The 20,462-nt window shown below is 34.5% G+C and overlaps 1 protein-coding gene across 1 annotated transcript; it reads left to right on the forward strand.

The window, feature by feature from the left end:
• The first annotated feature begins 19,432 nt into the window (after positions 1-19,432).
• LOC149235110 (RING-H2 finger protein ATL78-like) lies at positions 19,433-19,918 on the forward strand. The gene has a single exon (XM_089368462.1). The coding sequence runs from the start codon at positions 19,433-19,435 to the stop codon at positions 19,916-19,918; it is 486 nt and encodes a 161-aa protein (XP_089224588.1).
• Positions 19,919-20,462: the final 544 nt, after the last annotated feature.

Below are 20,462 nucleotides of genomic sequence, written 5' to 3' on the forward strand. Positions count from 1 at the left end.
ATTTTGTACCTAGTAGAGTAGTGCACTGAAACTGCTGGACTACAAATTACCAATGTCAATACTACTCTCACCTGCATGGAAATGGTTTGAGATCTCCTATGGCAAATAAGAAACAATCCTAGCCTACTTGCTTTACCTTTCTAATGATGTTTCTTTTCTTCAAGCCCGCTCATCTCAGCGACTTTCTGCCATGCAGCTTCTCTTGTTAATATATCTTTTTTCCTTCTCTGGTTAATATATCTTTTCTCCTTGGAAAATAAGTAAAACATAGATGCCAATGTCGGTGTATTAATTATTAATAAATCTTGCACTCCAAGAAAATAGGTATGCATGCGAATGCCGGTGCGTTAATTATAATAAATCTCACACTCTACCAAAAAAAAAATACAGCTGATTAATAAAATGGTACATAAGTATGAATTCTCAACATATTTAATTCTCATTGAAATATGATTTAATAAATTCCAAGTTTTATATTATCATAGCCGGACAAAACAAGGTTAAATTTAATAATACTGATGGTGACAAAATAAGAAAGGATCACACGCTTTAAATAAATATCAAAGTTTGACTTTATCACAACAGAATATAAAAGACTACACTTAGAATGAAAACTTTATTTCAGAAATATAATAATATTTAACTATATGTGTTTTTTAATAAATATACAAAAATTAAATTTAAGATTACAATTATATAAATATGAAATTGATAATTTGATTATTTAAATTTTATGTGAAAAAATAGATTCCAAATATTTAATTTTATAAATAAATCAGCTTCACTTGTTTAATTTAACGGATCATGATAACTATAAGAATAAGTATGGACAGTCTCGTCGCATTGCGACATTTTCCTTTATTTTGCAATCGGTGTCAGGCTATTTGTCATTGTGCCTCCTCCGGCTTCAAGGCTCGATAGCATTGGAGCGCTTTCATAGCAAAATGCAGAGTATTCCAACCTTGCCATCGTCAATTTATGGTACCAGATTGTTCGGACATCGGAAGGTATTGCACTTATCTTTACCCATCAGCCCTTCAATGGAAAATGCAGAAAGATCGACGGCGGTTAACTGCGGAGCGAAAACGGGTTTAGAGTCTTTCAAAGTAGGCTTCGCCATCATCGTCAGGGTGTTGCTCTCTTCGCTCACATGTGCGCTGACTGTGAGTGTCGTGGTACGCTATAGAATGCGCTGCAGACGGTTGCGAGCTGTTCTTCAGCCAGAAATCGTTGTTGGTGTCGAAGGAGTTACAGACGTCGCTTGCAAGAAAATGAATCTGAAAGCGCTGCCGACCATGGTATACACCAAGCAGGCGTCTCTGGCATTCATGGATTGCCCCATTTGCTTGGTAGAATTCGTTGAAGGAGAAAATGTGATAATATTACCAGAATGCTCTCACATTTTCCACATAAGTTGCATAGATGCATGGGTGGCTTCCAGTCCTTCTTGTCCTTCGTGTCGACAACCTCTACATTAAGTAGTGGTGGAGAACTCGTCAGAGGAAGATCAGGCAGCTGCTGAACCCACCCAAAGCGCCCAAATGGATGGTAACTAAAGGAACGAGAGTATTAGTGAAAATCATGTCGTTCTGTCTTATTTGAGATAATCGTATTAATTGGAGAGACATTTTGTAGAAAAAAAGTACTATGTTCAAATAATCGTATTAATTGGAGAGACATCTTGTAGAAAAGTACTATGTTGATGAAATTTTTTAATAGCTAAAATTATCTTTATTACCGACTTTAGACTCCCTATACTATGTCATAGGGCTTAGAGTTGGCCTACGTTGTATCAATAGTTGAAAATAATTAATATTATTTTGTATTAATGGAGAAATGGTTACATAGTTGTAACGTATCTCTTTATTTTAGGATTTGTTCCTAGAATTTAGGAGTGTGGTTGCAACTTCTTGATTTCCACGGTTGTATTTAATGATGTAATCTTTTTATTGATTGAAATAGAGTGTACGAGAGTGATTTCTCTGTTTTGTGAGTGTAGTCTCCAGGTGTAGGCCACACCTGTGAGCTACATCTCCTTCTTTTCAATTCTGTTCACATTTTATCTTCATATCAGAGCTCAGATCTGATCTTTTATCACCTTTGTGGCTGAAGTGCCTTTGTAGCTAGCTTACCTGTGCGGCTTGAAGTGCCTCTGTGGCCGCGTGTACACAAGAGCTCTGTGCTCAATTGAGCAGGTGGACTGCAGAACACCTCGCTCGGATTCGGAATTCTTTTTCCTGAGTAGAAGGGGGTTGGTGCGGGTTTCTGGCTCGGGAGCGCGCCAGAATTCTATATTGGCGCGTCTGTTCGGTTATTAGGCGTGCCACCGCACCAGAATATTGGATTGACGCGGAATTTAAGGGGGAAATAGTGATAGACATTTTAACTTGCACCGATTTTATCTTGGCGTGGGATTTTCGCTCGGCAGAGCGCCAACTCACCTTCAAGGGGATCTGCGGGAAGCCTCATCTTCGTTTGGCGATTTGCGAGGGGTGCAGATTGGCGAAGTTGCAGATCTATCCGGGAGAGGCAGATCGGATCAATTTTGATTAGATCAAATCTTCAGCTGTATTGAAAAAGCCGAATTTTCTCATCGGAGCGGGATTGCCAGACACTGTAGATTGGTGGCAGAGGTGACAAATCGATCTGACAGGTATCGTTTTTTGTTGTTGGGTAGATTCATTTTGTAGATCTAATCAGAATGAGTAATATGATGGAATCTTACCTTCACGAGTCTGGTAAACTTGATGGATCTAACTTCACGAATTGGAAGTTTAAGATCCATACCTTGCTTGAGGGTGCGAATGCTTGGTCCATAGTTATAGGCGATGAGCAGAAGTCGAACGCAGGGCCACAGGAGCAATATTGGGAAAAATGAGAGAACAAGGCCAAAGTCTTGTTGAAGATGTCCATGAAGGACAGTGTTATCCCCCACATTAGAGACTGTAAACATCCGCGAAGATCTGGACGACCATCAAAAGCCTGTATCAGACCCAGAACATCAGTCGAATTATGGCGCTTAAAAGCAAGCTATTTGTTGCACGACTGCATGGAAGAAAGGGAGACTGTTACTGCATTTGTTGTGCGAATTAAAGATGTGAAAGACGGATTGGGTGCCATCAGAGAGACAGTGTCTGACTCTGATCTCGTCTCAATCACACTAAGCGGGATGCGTGATGAATTTCAAATCTTTGTTATCGGATTGGCAGCAAGGGAGAAAGCACCCACATTTGAAGATCTGACAGGGATCTTCCTGCAAGAGGAGGAGCAGCAGCAGAACCTGAACCCCCAAAATGATGATCTTGCACTGATGGCGAAACGACGATCATTCAGAGGAAAGCAGTCACAGCAGCAATCAAAGCAGAAAGGAGGAACATCACATAAGAATTCACATTCACATAAAGGTATGCTTGCAAATCACTCTGAAAATAAATGTTATTATTGTGGAAAGAAGGGTCATATATAGAGTGAATGTTATAAGAAGTAGGATGATGATGCAAAGAGGAAGCAGGCAAATGCAAAGCACAGAGGATACTTTTTTGAAGAAGAAGATAAAGACTTCAGTCATGAATTTCGACTGTTCACAGTTGACTGTGCCCTTTCAGCATCTAGTGAGGACAATATTTGGTATGTCGATTCTGGAGCATCCTCTCACATGACAGGTAAAAAGGAATTTTTTGATAGTCTTCAAGAAAGTATAAATGGATCAAAAATATACCTAGGAAATGATAGTGGATACGAGATTAAAGGTTATGGGGTGATTTCAGTCAAGTTACCAAATGGAAAAATTAGTCACCTTAAAAAAGTTTTATATGTACCTGGAATTAAGAAAAATCTGATATCTGTATCCATGATGGCTGATCAAGATATGCAAGTCGAGTTCTTCAAGACTCATTGTGTGATAAAGGATTGCAGGAATGAAATAGTTGCAACGGGCATGCGAGTTGGAAGCCTATACAGACTGGATGAAAAAAGTATACCAAAGAAAGCCATGGTTGCAGGAGGATCGATAGCCGAACAACTCTGGCATCAGAGGTTCGGTCACTTGAATTTGCAGGACCTCATGTTATTGTAGAAGAAAGGTATTGTTGAGGGGCTCCCTATCTTTCGTAATATTCAGTTAAATTGTGATGGTTGTGCCTTAGGAAAAATGCATAGAGAACAGTTCCCTGTGCATGATAGGAGGAAGGAAACAGATATTTTAGAACTAGTGCATGCTGATGTATGCAGACCTATGCAGACAAGGTCGCTAGGAGGAGCATATTATTTTCTGTTATTTACTAATGACTGCACTAGATATTCATGGGTTTATTTTTTGAATAAGAAAAGTCAGACTTTCCAGTGCTTTATAGAATTTAAAACCTTGGTGGAAAAACAGTTTGGTAATCTATATAAAAATTCTCCGATCTGATCAAGGGGGAGAATACAAGCTAAGGGAATTCATGAAATTCTGCAAATCTCACGAGATTGTTCAGCAGTATACAGTGCCACACACACCACAACAGAATGGAGTTGCAGAGCGTAAAAACAGAACCTTGGTGGAGTGCGCAAGGAGCATGTTACAAGGTAAGGGTCTGTCTAATAGTTTTTGGCCAGAGGCTATTAACACTGTTGTATATTTGAAGAACAGAAGTCCTACCAGGTATCTTGGCTTCAAAACCCCTTTTGAAGCTCTATATGGATTCAAACCAGCAGTAAACCATCTAAGAGTATTTGGGTCAAAAGAATTTGCCCATATACCCAAAGCTGATAGGAAGAAATTAGACCCTAAAGCAGTTAGATGCATCATTGTTGGTTATGGCACAGAATTTAAAGCATAAAAATTATTCAATCTTGAGTCTCGTAATACATTTGCAAGCAGGGATGTAGTGTTTCATGAACAGGTACAAGAAGGGAAATATGATGTTGGTGATGATTGGCACATTCCATTGTTGTGGGAGGAAAGCAGCGAGGATGAAAGAGAGCAGGAGCAGAAAAAGGAGCAAAAAGAAGAACAACAAGAAGGTGATAATGCAAGCCCAGTTATAGCAGAAGAAAAAAAAATTGAGCTAAGTCCCCTACCAAGGAGGTCAGGTAGGAAGACTCAATTACCATTAAAATTGAGAGACTATGCTTTGATGTCAAATGTTTTGAACATTGTAGAGCCCTCTAATTACAAAGAAGCTAGTCAATTTAAGGAGTGGAGGGCTGCAATGAATGAAGAGATGGAATCAATTCTTAGAAATGATGCTTGGGATTTAGTTGAGCTGCCTAAGAATAAAACACCCATAGGATGTAAATGGATGTTTAAACCAAAAATGAATGTAGACAGAAGTATAGAGAAATTAAAAGCTAGGCTGGTTGCAAAAGGATATTCACAGCAGGAAGGTATAGCTTTTGATGATACTTTTGCACCTGTAGCAAAGTTAAATACAATCAGAATGCTTATTGCTTTAGCTACTAAATGTAATTGGGAATTACACCAGCTTGATGTTAAATCTGCATTTTTAAATGAAGATTTAAAAGAGGAAATTTACTTAGTACAACCACAAGGATTTGTAAAGCAGGGGCAGGAACATCTTGTTTGCAGATTGAAAAAGGCTTTATATGGTTTAAAGCAAGCGCCCAGGTCTTGGTACGAAAATGTTGATTCTTTCTTTTTAGAGCATGGCTTTCATAGAAGTTTAAATGACCCAAATTTGTATACCAAGTACAATAATCAGGGGCAGATTATTTTGATTTCTTTGCATGTGGATGACATGATTATAACAAGAGATGTAGATGATTTAATCAGAGGAATGAAAAGGCTTATGGCACAAGATTTTGAGAGGAAAGATCTCGAAAGCCTTCATTACTGTTTGGGATTAGAAGTATGCAGAGATACTAGGGCCTTCATCACTGTCTGGGATTAGAAGTATGCAGAGATACTGGGCAAACTTTTCTTACCCAAGGGAAGTATGCTAGAAATCTGTTGGAAAAGTTTGGTATGGACTAGTGTAGATCAGCAGCAACACCTTTGCAGCATAATCTGAGGTTGAGTAGTGACGATGGCACTAAAGAGGTTGATGCTACAATGTACAGACAGCTGGTTGGCAGCTTGATATATCTTACAACAACCACACCTGACTTGGCATACTCTGTTAGTGTGTTGAGCCAATTCATGTCAAAACCGCTTGAAAGTAACTGGGTAGCAACAAAAAGCGTGTTGAGGTATCTTTGTGGTACTGTTAATTATGGTATTTTATACACTGATGCATTTGATGTTACTCTAGCAGGTTTTTCAGACTCAGACTCGGTAGGTAACTTGGATGATCGGAGGTCCATCACAGGTTACGCATTCAACATAGGATCTGGGGTCATAGCATGGAGCAGTAAGAAGCAAAGTACTGTAGCCTTGTCATCGTGTGAAGCTGAGTATCAAGCATTGTGTGCAGCGACGTCTGAAGCGATTTGGTTGAGAAGGCTTCTTAATGATGCAGGAAAAGAATAGAAGAATTCTACTTCCATCAAAAGCGACAACTAGAGCACCATTAAATTGGCAAACAATCCATGTTCCATAAAAACACCAAACATATAGACACTCAGCTCCATTTTATCAGAGAGAAAGCACAGTCAAAAGAAATTGTTATTGAATATTGTAAAACTTGTGACAATATGGCTGATATTTTTACAAAGCCTCTTGGCTAATATTTTGGAGATTTTTAATATTTCTAAACTTTAAAGATATTTTATGGGATTTACCTTTTTAATTAAATAGAATGAACCATAAGGAACATGAGCGAAGAAGTTGTTTGTTGAACTTGGTTGTTTAGGTTGAGTGTCAAAAAATAGAGGCCAAAATGCTTTTGAAGAAATGATGACTTGCTTCATATTCAAGTAGTTTTCTTTGTTACATTTTGATCTATAAGTTTGAGAGAATATGTTTTTCTATCAAGGGGGTATATACTACAATGTATCTGAAACTTTTGCAAATGGTTTGTGAAAGGATTACATATCCTTGAGGATAGAATCTTGGATTATTCTAAGTATGTCATAGGTTGTCTGGGGATTTTCATTTGATTCAAGTCGAGCATCTCAAATGCCTTCACATATTTCCAACATTTGTCAAAGAAACATGCAACATTGTAATTAGATAGCTCCAAAAACATGCACAGACATTGTCCCATAACTATTTTTCACACTGATAGACATATAAGTATAGACAAAGACAACAATGAAGGAGAGAATCATCCATTCATTAGCCACAATGTGGCAGTGAAAATGACGACAATTGCTAAAGTGGGGTTACATGTGGAGTTAGTTTCATGTTAGAAATTTTTTCCTGCTGTTGATTTTTCTTTTGAAGAGGCGATATTAGAGGTAGGGATGAAGGGAGACAAGGTTTCACCTGTCCTTTATTTCCATCAACACGCAATTGATATTAGCCAAATCTTCATTTTCTTGTATATTTCTTTGAACCAGGGTTAATTTATCTCATTATTTAAACCAAGTATTTTGCGGTCATTACTCTATCATAAACCAAATGCATATCTATAGTAAATCACATTACATATCTATGTTTTCAGAAAACAAATTTCGAAACATAGTAACTTGTGGTAATAAGAACATGTAAATATTTAGTTAAAAAATTTAGTTTCACTTATCTCAGAAGAACTGCTCAATGGAATCCAATGTGAAGCAGATGGTGAATAAAAAAGGAATTAATTCTTGTAAGCAGTAGAAGTGTCTCTCAAAATATGAGGTTTGGCGCTTTTTAATATTTCTAAACTTTAAAGAGATTTTATGGGATTTACCTTTTTATTTAAATACAATGAACGAGAAGGAACATGAGAGAAGAAGTTGTTTGTTGAACGTGGTTATTTATATTGTGTGTCAAAAAAGAGAGGCCAAAATGCTTTTGAAGAAATAATGACTTGCTTCAAACTCAAGTAGTTTTCTTTGTTACATTTTGATCTATAAGTTTAAGAGCATTGGTTTTTCTGCCAAGGGGGTATATAGTACATTATATCTGAAACTTCTGCAAATGGTTTGAGAAAGGATTACTTATCCTTGAGGATAGAACCATGGATTATTCTAAGTATGCCATAGGTTGTCTCGGGATTTTCAGCGAAATTCAAGTCGAGCATCTCAAATGCCCTGACATGTTTCCAAGATTTGTGAAAGGAACATACAACATTGTAATTGGATAGCTCTAAAAACACGCAGAAACATTGTCCCACAACTATTTTTCACACTGATAGACAAAAAATTATAGACATAGACAACAATGAAGGCTAGAACCATCCATTCATTAGCCAAATTGTAATAGTGCAAATAGCGACAACTCGTAAAGTGGGGTTGCATGTGGATTTACTTTCATGCTATAAATTCATTCCTCCATTTGATTTTTCTTTTGAAGACACACTGCATATGTAGGATATGTAAAATTTACATGTTGTTTGTTGCAAAATAATGAAAACCAAACAGAAATGCATTTCCTTGACCAGAATTTAATTTTGAATTGCTCAAGTTTAGGGCTCAAACATAACTTTATATTTATTTAAGTACACATTTTTTATATGTCTATAGGAGTTTACACTAATCACATTGGGAGAAATTAAAGGCATACACTGCTATGCATAATCCTCAACTGTAAAAATTTGAAAACAATATTGTAATATGATGAATCCTTGAATGTGGCTTGCATGTAAGATGAATGAAAATCATTTGATTTTAAATTAGAAAATTTTGCTCACGTACTAATGAAACAAGGACATATAATTGGCCCACAACTATTTTTCACATTGATAGACAAAGAAGTATAGACACATAAAACAATGAAGGGTAGAATAATCCATTCATTAGACACAATCTGGCAGTGCAAATGACGACAAATACTAAAGTGGGGTTATGTGTGGAGTTAGTTTCATGTTAGAAATTCGTTCCTACAATTGATTTTTCTTTTGAAGAGGCCATATTAAGGTGAGAGGAAGGGATGGAGGGGGATAGGCTTTCACCTATCTTGTCTTTCCCTCAACACCAAATTGATATTAAGGAAATTTTCATTTTCTTGTATATTTTATTTAAAGCAGGGTTAATTTATCTCAGAATTTCATGTAAGTTTTATACCATGTATTTGACAGTCATTACTCTATCATAACAAAAGTACATATCTATAGTAAATCACATAGCAGATCTATATTTTCACAAAACAAATTTCAAAACAGAGTAACCCGTGGTAACAAGAGCAAGCACAAATTTACATGAAAATTTTAGTTTTACTTATCTCATGAGAACTCCACAACATAATCTAATGTTAAGAAGATGGTAAATAAAAAAAGAATTAATTCTTGTAAGCAATCGAAATGTCTCTCAATATGTGAGGTTTGACGATTTTTAATATTTCTAAATTTTAAAGAGATTGTATGGGATTTTCCTTTTTATTTAAATACAATGAACCAGAAGAAACATGAGCGAAGAAGTTTTTTGTTGATTTTGGATGTTTAGATTGTGTGTCAACAAACAATGGCCAAAATTCTATTGAATAAATGATAACTTGCTTCAGATTCAAGTAGTTTTCTTTGTTAAACTTTGATCTATAAGTTTAAGAGCATAGTTTTTTCTGTCAAGGTGATATATAGTATAATGTATCTTAAACTTCTACATATGGTCTGTGAAAGGCTTACATATCCTTAAGGATAGAAACTTGGATTATTCTGCGTATTCCATAGTTTGTCTCGGGAGTTTAAGCCAAATTCAAGTCGAGCATCTCAAATGCCTTGGCATGTTGCCAACAATTTTCAAAGGAACATACAACATTTTAATTGGATAGCTCCAAAAACACACACACACATTGGGCCACAACTTTTTTCACACTTATAGACAAAGAAGTATAGACATAGATAACAATGAAGGCTAGAATCATCCATTCATTAGCCACATTCTGGCAGTGAAAATGGCAAAAAAATGCTAAAGCGGGGTTACATGTGGAGTTAGTTTCATGTTAGAAATTCATTCCTACAATTTAATTTTCTTTTGAAGAGGAACTTCATATGCAGGATGTGTAAAATTTACAAGTTGTTTCTTGCAAAATAAAGGAAAAAAAATAGAAATGCATCTCCTTGGACCAAAATTTACTTTTGAATTTCTCAAGTTTAGGGTTCAAATATAAATTTATATTTATTTAAGTACCCATTTTTTTATATGTCTGGAGGGGTTTACACTAATCACGTTGGGATAACTTAAAGGCATATATTTCTATGTATAATACTCAACTGCAAATAATTGAAAACAATGAGGTTGTTAATGTGGCTAGCATGTTAAACTAGAATTAAAATCTCTTGATTTAAAATTACAAAATTCCTCTCACATAATAATGATGGAATATAATCATGGAGGATCAAAGATAAGTTAGAGTAACGACAAGTACATATGTATACATTTTCCAAATATATAGACATACCCATATTTATGACCTGAGGAGGTCCTAGCTCAACTTAAAAATAAAAAACTTAAGACTATACTAGAAGGAAAACCCTACGTTCTCAAGTCAATTTGTGGCCAGTGTGAGAAATCATCTAAACCCTCTAAGACAAACCCTCGATTTAATAATAGAGGAAATTTCGAAGAAAACCTGGAAAAGAAGAAGCTTATGTAAGAATGACATGTCGTACGATCAAAATCTTCCAGCACTTAGGAATTTACCACTAAAAAATAGGGAAACCCTCACTTGCGTGAATTCGGACACCTGACAAGGAGGAAATAAAACCTTTGTGAAATAGGGGAAAACCCTGTGAAGTTGTGTAAGATAAATATTAAAAAAAGGGCTAATATTGATACCTAGAGGTTAAATAACGCTAAAATGGGAGCCACTAGGCTGATAAAACCAAAAATTATAGCTAAGAAGGAGATATCAAGTTACAAAAGAAAATCCTTTGTGAAATTTTATGGCGAGGAAGCTAACCTAGCTCATCATATAGTGAAACCCTTCATTCATACCTGAGAACCAGTCCATCCTTTGCAACCCGAGCTGGGAGTTATTCTCCTCTTCCATGGTGTTTCACTTGTAATTTACAACAAAAATTTATCCAGTGTTTCATGAAAGTTTACAATTAAATTTCCAAAAAAAGAAGGTAATCGATCTGTTGAGCCAGCTAAGCCGTTGGATATGAACCCTGTGACGCTATCCACGTGTGGAGGAAGGGTTGTATACAATTGTTTCCCTAAATGTTAGTCTTTTCTAATTATTAGTATTTTTTAACTATAATTTTTGTTGTTAATTATTAATATGACATCACACCATTTGTTAATAGTCTAACACTCAATCAAACGTTGTAGACCAGTGCAAAGTGGCAGCCAAGGGAGTTCTTCTTGAAGGGAAACACCTTATGGCATAAAAATACAGTTAATTGGCTAATTCTTCTTTGCCATTGGGATTGAACATGTAGATACATATGTTGTTCTTGTCCCTTGTTTTTATATATTCCTTTTTTGTTCTAAAAATACAGGGTTTGTTCCTGAGTTAATGAATATTTCGCTATCATTACGTGTTTGTGCATGTAATAAGTTCTTTGTCTCAAAATTTTTATATATATTTGTTCATAATGGATTTCTTTAACGATAACAGGGGAAGAGGTAGGAGAAGAGGAAATTCAAATAGGATCCAGCACCTAGGTGTCAGAGGGGAAATGAGGCCTATAATCTTTGTTCATTTTGATGCCAATTCACAACTATTGAGGGATAGTTTGCATTCTGAAATGGCTAATATGTTAGGGATTCCCCAAAATCAATTTGAATGACAAACCCGTTACAACAGCCCTTGTCTCAAGGCCTTTCAAATATATTTTTAGTAATCATAATGCTATAATAATTTAATAATGATCTTTTCATGAAGGGAAAACTTAATAATAATAATTAATGTAATTATTTAACTTTTATATAACTTTAATAACTTATTCTGCTAATATTTTTTAATATAATATATGTTTTTTATTTTATTTTATTGTGTTAAAGCTATATTAATATAGAATTTGATATTATTAAATTTAAAATTTAATATAACTAAATCTAAAGTTTATTACGTTCTATTTTACATAAAATAAAGATTTTTTCAAAATCTCATCATAGTCAATTCTACTTCTATTGATGAGATTTATGTAGCATATATCAATGGGGTCATAACTATAGTATAACATTGTTAACAAGTTCAACCATATTCAACCATGGTTAATCATGGTTCACATGGGAAACATAATCAACTATAGTCAACATGGTCAACCATATACATTTATAGTTACATTTTACCAACTATGGTCAAACAAGCCCAATAATGGTCAACTATGTTCAATCCACCACATTAATGGTCAATCAAACTCAACAGTGTTCAAGAATTATCCACTATAGTTAATGTTATCACCATATTCATCTATGGTTAAACATTAACAATTATACTCAACCACATTAGCCCATAGTCACCCATGGCCAACCATGTTCATAGATAATCAACCATAGTTGACCATAATTCATCATGGTCAATTAAACTCAATCATAGTCAATCATGGGCAACCACACAACCATATTCATCTATCCTTAAACCACCTCAACAATGGTTAACCATGGACACAATGCTCCTCCATGGTTATCATGGACAACCATATTCATATATAGTTAAATATTGACAACCATGAATAACTGAGAGACTTTTAAATAATAAATGACTAATTTACATCTAATTTTTATAAATAGTTGAATTTTTTTTAGACAATTTCTCAAAACCATTATAAAAGATATACATATTATAAGTTTATCAATATGTCACATACTTAAATTAAATCTTGTTTTTTACTTTATTTAAATATATTTACACTTATTTTATAATCAACAATATAAATAAACAATTCTTAATCACTAAAACATTAAATAAAACACATTTACATCACACACCTCTTATTCATAACCTTTGACATTTAGAGTTGTCATATCATTCGCGACAACATTATCGTGATGTTAGAGCCACGTATAAGACTACTAAATGCAAATCCCCTATAAAGTATTTATTATAATAAAATTAAAAATAACATTTTTTATTATAATAAAATTAAAAGTATCTTTAATTTATAGGTTTTTATATTTCTACATATTAAAAAATAATTCCTATTATAATTAATGGATCATTTATTCTATTAAATAGATTTTGTTGGGTTCAAAACTAATATCGAGTCAAATGCAAATTCCCTATAAGGTATTTATTATAATAAAATTAAAAATAACATTTTTTATTATAATAAAATTAAAAATAATATTTTTTAAATATATATGAAAATTTTATCATAATTAAATTGTTAAAAGGGAACAATTATTATTGGTTGTTATTTGTGAATGTAGGTTGACTCATCATTGTTATTCAAGGAAAACCATACCATTTAGAATTACTCCTTGGTGGTCCATAAGGAGGTAAAATTTCATTCATGCCATATGCCTCTAGGTATTAGGTCGTGAGTTTATTTTCTTACATCCAAGAAAGATGAACTCTTAACCAACAAAAATTAGTTTTAGGACATACTCGAGACTATATATATATATATATATATATATATATATATATATATATATATAATAACGAAAAAAAATGATATTTTGTCGATTGCATATAACTTTAATAACCATAAGATATATTATTGTTTTTTAGCAATCTTTGTAATAATATTTATTTACAAATATTGAAGTAAAAGGTGCATGGGTGAGTCTATATAGTGGAGAAAAACGTATTATTTTGGGTTTAGCTACTAACAATCAAGAAAAAACTCATGTTGCGTTACAGGGAACAAAGCTACTAATTACTCCAAATTCCCATAAATTATTCTTTATTGGCGACTCAAAGAATACAATCCATCATTTCCTCCCCTATGGTTCCCATGTTGAGTTATATCTTTACGACAGGTCATTCGAAGCTTAATTCCATCTTGTTCAAGGATTTTTTTCACATGTCTTAGGGCATCAACACTATTACTGATTGGTTAACTAACCTAGTAGTCAAAGTGAAGGAACGGACCATTCAAGTTAATTCATGAATCTATTGCCAACCCATCCCATGATGAAGCCAAAATTAGTAAACATCAGAAGGTTGTTGGCATAACTGGAGGTTCAAGGCACACTTAGCTTGTCATGATTTCCAGAAGTTGATAAATTGAGTATAAGATTTACAATTATAAGGAGGGCAGGTCGGAGGATCATCCTTGCTACCAAGTTTGGGAGACTATCCTTATGAATTTATGGAAAGTTAATGGGAAAAGACAATGTTTTCATCACACCAATGGAACCTTTGTGGACACACATCCTTATGGAATTTACAAAAGGATGTTGTTTCTTTGTGTAGCTTTTTCTGGCCATCATTTCTTTCTTTAAAATTGTGACTGAATTGCCCCAATCCTCTTAAGTGAGTATAAGTGTGAGTTTAGAAAATCACTCTTAAGTGAGTGGAACTATGAGAAAAGTGCTCCTGAGTGTACCTATGAGAAAATTCAAAATCACTATTTAGTGAGTATAATTGTGAGGAAAACACTCTTAAGTCATTTTGACTGTGAGAAAAACACTCTTAACTCAGTATAAGTATGGATTTGAGCTGGCCTGCACTCTTAAGTTTGTATAATTATGTGGTAGTCCAACTAATAGATAAAATAACTTTTTGGATGGAATTTAGCAATACAATTTATAATGAAATTTTGATTTCCTATTGTTTAAAATACACTTTTAAATATGTAAATGGATTGAACACCCTGAAAAACTTTGAAACACTAGTTCTTTACATATTAAATAACTTAAAGTTATGATTTTTAAAAATATATACTAAAAGCTAAATAAAATTAAATAAAAAGAAAACCTAAATAAAAACTATTTTGTCTATGAATTAAAGTATATTATATAACTATGAAATGGTATTAACAATCTTACTCTTACCTTCCAGCTGACAAAATGACTAATTTTTATCATTTAAAAAGATATATGAGAATACAAGTGTATTAATTATTGGTAAATCCTCTTTCTTAGGAAAAAAAGGGAAAACATATAGGCAATTGGAAGTATATTAATTAGCTTCCTTGGAAAAAAAGAAAACATACATGTCAACGCAGGCATCTTAATGATTACTAAATCTTCTTTCCTTGGAAACCAAGGAGAACATAGATGCCAATGCCGGTGTGCTAATTATTAATAAATCTTGAACTCTAGAAAAAAAAAATATAGCTGATAAATAAAATGGTACATAAGTAGGAATTGTCAACATATTTAATTCTCATTCAACTATTTGATTTAATAAATCACAAGTTTTATATTATCATCACCGGATTAAAAGAAGTTAAATTTAATAAGATATAAATTTTACTGATCGTGACAAAATAAGAAAGGATTCCACACTTTAAATACATATCAATAAAATAATATATAATTATTCATTTTCAGCTTATCTCATTTTAGCATAAACATTTAATTTAATGAAGCATGAATTTTGCCTAACACAATAGCACAAAAATTTTATTTCCAAATATTCAATTTTGTAAGTCAAAAATTTGACTTTATAAGAAAAGAATAGAAAATACTAGACATTTAAATATAAGCATATGTTTTTTTAAAATGAAAATGAGTCTTTTTTCTAGAAGCTATATATTAACCCAATTTTTCGCAATTTTTACATATATATATACAGAATCGAGATGTTTACAATAGTTATGGCGTAGCACTGACAAGTGTCGAGGGTCGACCCTGGGTGGGGAGGCTATTAATCGGCCATCCCATCCACACTGGATAACGCCCATTTGCAAATAACCATATGCATTTATCAAAGTTGGAATGAATATTTGATTTCATAAGTATAATAATATTTAATTAAAACTAGCAATTGTCCCAAAAGGTACAAAGAGAGGCCGATAGGATTATTAAATTGGAATTGTTGAATTTTTCTAGAAGAGATGTTGGTTCAAGCCTAACGAATGAGCAATTTGAGCTGGCTAAAGGCTTTCTAATTGTTTTTTATTATGGTAAAATTATATTGATAATTCATTGGTTTTACTTTCAAAAGCTTGAAGGAATTTGAAGAGCAGGTATAGAATTGCTTTGTGGGATTTGATCCCAAAATCATTGATTTGTAAATACATACTCAATGAAATGTTAATTGGTTGAAACCCTGCACAAATGTTTGATATAAGCAAATAAGCTGAGAAGGTTGAAAGACTTAGTCCGTTTATTTATTTGTGTTGGATGTGCAATCAAACAAATTCAATATCCAGTGACATACAAGCTACTAGAATTAGCACACAATTTAGAAGGAAATTCAACAAATTTAGTTAAAGTTAAGTTGAGATTGAAACCTACTCACAAACAGCATTGTAGAAATCTTCAGGAGATGTTCCACTCTGAATCATCTTGTTGAATATGTCATCACATGACTTTGACAACTGAACAGTGTTTTTTATTCTGCGTCCCCTGTAGAAGAGTATGAATTTGTGCATATTAGCCCAGACTATTCAGAGTATGGAATCTCAATTTTCGAGTGGGCAGTTCTGTGTATGGCATTTGTACTTTTGATGACTCCAGTGACAATGAACAAGTATAATCAGTTGGAAAGCATTAGAGGAAACGATAGACCAAATCCACATTTTCCCAACTTACAAGTCAAACAGCAACCCACATAAGGAAACAAATTTAACAACCATCACTTGCTTCAATTTGAAGGGTACTTTACGGTGTGTATGCAAGATTGCAATGGATTTTGCCCCAAAAAATGCTACTAGATCTTAACAAGCAGAGCCATAAACCTGAAATTTTTTCAATAATAGGCCCTGCTTGGGACAAGCATAATCTTTACTCCACTCCAAATAAGAGTTGCAGTATACGGATTAGGATACGATGCAGGAAAGCATGCCTTATGAACAGAAAAGGCAAAATATAACAATGTTTTAATTGCCATATGCAAGGCCTTCATAGATTGCCCCATGATAACATAAAAGGAACTAACAATATAAAACACGCATCCATAACAACAAAGGTAAAAGAGCAGCGAACATGCATTCATCCAAAAAATTGCAGCACGGAAATAGCCAAACAGTATATATCTTCTTTCATTAATCATAGAATTTAGTAATAGTGTGGTGACATTTAAATGGGGGTTATAGTGGTGGGTATTGCTAAATTCTGTCACCACACTATTATTAATGCATGTCACCACACTATTAGTATTGCTAATTGCAATGGGGGTTATAATTTCGAAATCACACTATTAGTATTGCAAATTACAATGGGTTATATTTCCGAAATTATTGTATAATAAATTAAAAAAAAAAAAATAATAATAATAAAAAAGAAGAACATATTATTTTTATGTTTTATTTAAAAAATCACGAAAAAACACTAAATAGAATGAAATTGATATTTGATTTAAAAACCCTAAAATGTCGGAACACTCGCTAGGGAGATGACTCGTTGTTAATTAAACTCACATCGTGAAAATGATTCATTCGAAATTCAAGAGAGTGTTGAGCTTGGCTTGCGCCGGCAATTCATTCGAAATTCAAGAGAGTGTTGAGCTTGGCTTGCGCCGGCAATGCCATCCTCAGCTTCTTGATGCCAATTTCGCCTAATTTCTGTTTATTTGATACTCTGTCTATTCTCGGACGGCGTATTTGAAACGAGGGCGATGTCCATATTCTTGATGCTCGTCGAGATTCTCGGTTCGAATCCAATGGAAAACCGGGGAGCCAGAGTGAACCGGGAAATTGTAAGTGGCGTGAAGCTAGCGTGTAGTCTGGTGGGAATATTCGGCACAGCGGGGATTTATAACTTGGTATAAGTTTACACTCAGGAATTAGGTGACATTGCCGTCAGAACGAAGAGGCAATACAAGGCGGAAGTGACAATGTAGATAAGTAGGCAAGAGCAGAGAGCCGACATGCCTACTGGACCTCTTCTGGAAGGACCCATGAGCTCCGTCGCCAAAACAAAGGACTATAAACCTACGCCAGTGTATGTTATATCCGTCAATAGACGGAGTATCAAATAAACCCAGAAATTTACCATCAAGAAGCCGAGGATGGCGTTGCCGGGGCAAGCCAAGCTCAACGATTCATTATAGTGATTCATCCGAAGATTGCATAAAGAGAGAAATACTATCCATTATCTTGAACATAAAACAATAATTCAATGCATATAAACACGTTTTAGAAATACCTGAGGCGGTGAATGAAGTTGTGCACCTATGAAAGTAGTAATTGGCCCCACTGAGCAGCAGCATCCATATCCATCCCGACATCGATCAGTGAGCGTTATTTCATCTCTTCTCAACAAAAAGAGATAAAAAAGAAAAAGAAAAAACACGATAGAAGATATATTTTTCTTAATGTAGACAGGTGAGTATCTGTTTTCGATACAATCATAAAAAAAAAAAATCTAACAGTTCTCAACAAAAAAAGTTCTAAGATTTTGCATTCTATTTAATTTTAAACTAGCACAAAAACACATAGGTAGTTTTTGACATCTTCCATAATGGGATGGGATCAGCCATTGATCACCCATATTGAACAAGACATTGACAACTAGTACACAGAATATTTGAAGGACGATTTCCAAAGACATGCTCCTATCCGTTTTTATTGCAACTATAAAATATCTAAGAATATTCAATAAGAAGGTTATAAGATCTTGAATTCTACTCAATAGGGAACTGCTTTATTTAAACTAAGATTTGGACAGAGATACGAGTAGTTTTGACCTTTTCCAGAATGGAATTGGATTAGCTCTGTTGAGCGGGACGCTGACAATTCGTGCTCGGAATATTTGAAGCACGAATCCCAAGGGAAAAAAGTTACAGACAAAGTACCAGGTCTCGTGAAAATATTATGTCTAATTCTTTATCTGCAAGTATTTCCGTTTCTGTTCTAAGCTATTGGAGAGGATCCAAAGGTTAAAGAAAGAAAAATCACTATTTTTTCTGAGCTTTTTCGTGCTTTCTTGATTTTCTGCATAGAAATTTTTTTGGTGAGCTTTTGTGCTTTTTTTGACTTTCGGTGATTTTTTGATTTTCCGTTGTTTCGTTTTCTGGTGCAGATCAATGGTTGAAAGTGTCTCACCTGATCGAACGGAGCAGGGTAAAAGTGTTGACGAAGAAGTTGATGCATAGGAAAGCCTATCGGCCTAATTAAATTTTTTAACCAATATACTCATATTTAATTTAAAATTAAAATTAACATTATAAAAAAATTAAATTAATTATTTTATTATTTTATTTTTATTAAAAATTTAGATTTAACGATCTAATTAACAATGTCAACTTCACATGCTTAATTTAACCAATCATGATAATTACAAGTGCCTCCAGTTTCTTCTCCATGGGACATTTTCCTTTATATTGCAATTGGTGTCAAGCTAATTGCCATTGTGCCTCCTCCGACTTTAAGGCTCGATACCATAGGAGCGCTTTCATAGCAAAATGCAGAGTATTTATGCCTCGCCATCGTCAATTCATGGCACCAGATTGCTCGGACATCTTAAGATATTGCAGTTATCTTCTCCCATCAGCCCTTCGAGGGAGAATCCAGAAGGATTGACTACGGTTAACTGCGGAGCAAAAACAGGTTTGGAGTCTTTCGACGTAGGTTTCACCATCATCATCGGCGCGTTGCTCTCTTCCCTCATATGTGCATTGACCGTGAGTGTCGTGGTACGTTATAGAATGCGCTGCAGACGGTTGCGAGCTGTGCTTCAGCCAGAAATCGGTGTTGGTGTCGAAGGAGCTACAGACGTCGCCTGCAAGAAAATGAATCTGAAAGCGCTGCCGACCATGGTGTACAGCAAACAGCCGTCTCTGGCACTCATGGATTGCCCCATTTGCTTGGTAGAATTCGTTGATAGAGAAAATGTGAGAATATTACCAGAATACTCTCACATTTACCACATAAGTTGCATAGATGCATGAGTGGTTTCCAGTCCTTCTTGTCCTTCTTGTGGACAACCTCTACATTATGTAGTGGTGGAGAAGTCGTCAGAGGAAATTCACACAGGTGCTGAACCCACCCAAAGCGCCCAAATGGATGGTAACCAAAGGAACGAGAGTATTAGTGAAAATGATGTCGTTCTGTCTTATTTGAGATAATCTTATTAATTACCAAAGCGCTCAAATGGATGGTAACCAAAGGAACGAGAGTATTAGTGAAAATCATGTCGTTCTGTCTTATGTGAGACAATCGTATTAATTGGAAGGACATCTTGTAGAAAAGTACTATGTTGATGCAATTTTTTAATAGCTAAAATTATCTTTATCACTCACCTTGTACTCCCTATACTATGTTCATAGGGCTTAGAGTTGGCCTACGTTAGTTGTATCAATGTAGTTGAAGCTCATGAGCATAGTTTAAGTCCAAACCTCTTAACTTATTGTTAGCATTGCTATGGGTTAGTGGATGCTCGTTTTTTAACCCATTGTTAGCATGGCTTAGTAGATGTTCGTTAAAGAGAGCATA

This window comes from Pinus tabuliformis, chromosome 8 (genome assembly GCF_031772625.1).
Source record: "Pinus tabuliformis cultivar Carrire ecotype Pingquan chromosome 8, CPIR1, whole genome shotgun sequence".
Classification (NCBI taxonomy): Eukaryota; Viridiplantae; Streptophyta; class Pinopsida; order Pinales; family Pinaceae; genus Pinus; species Pinus tabuliformis.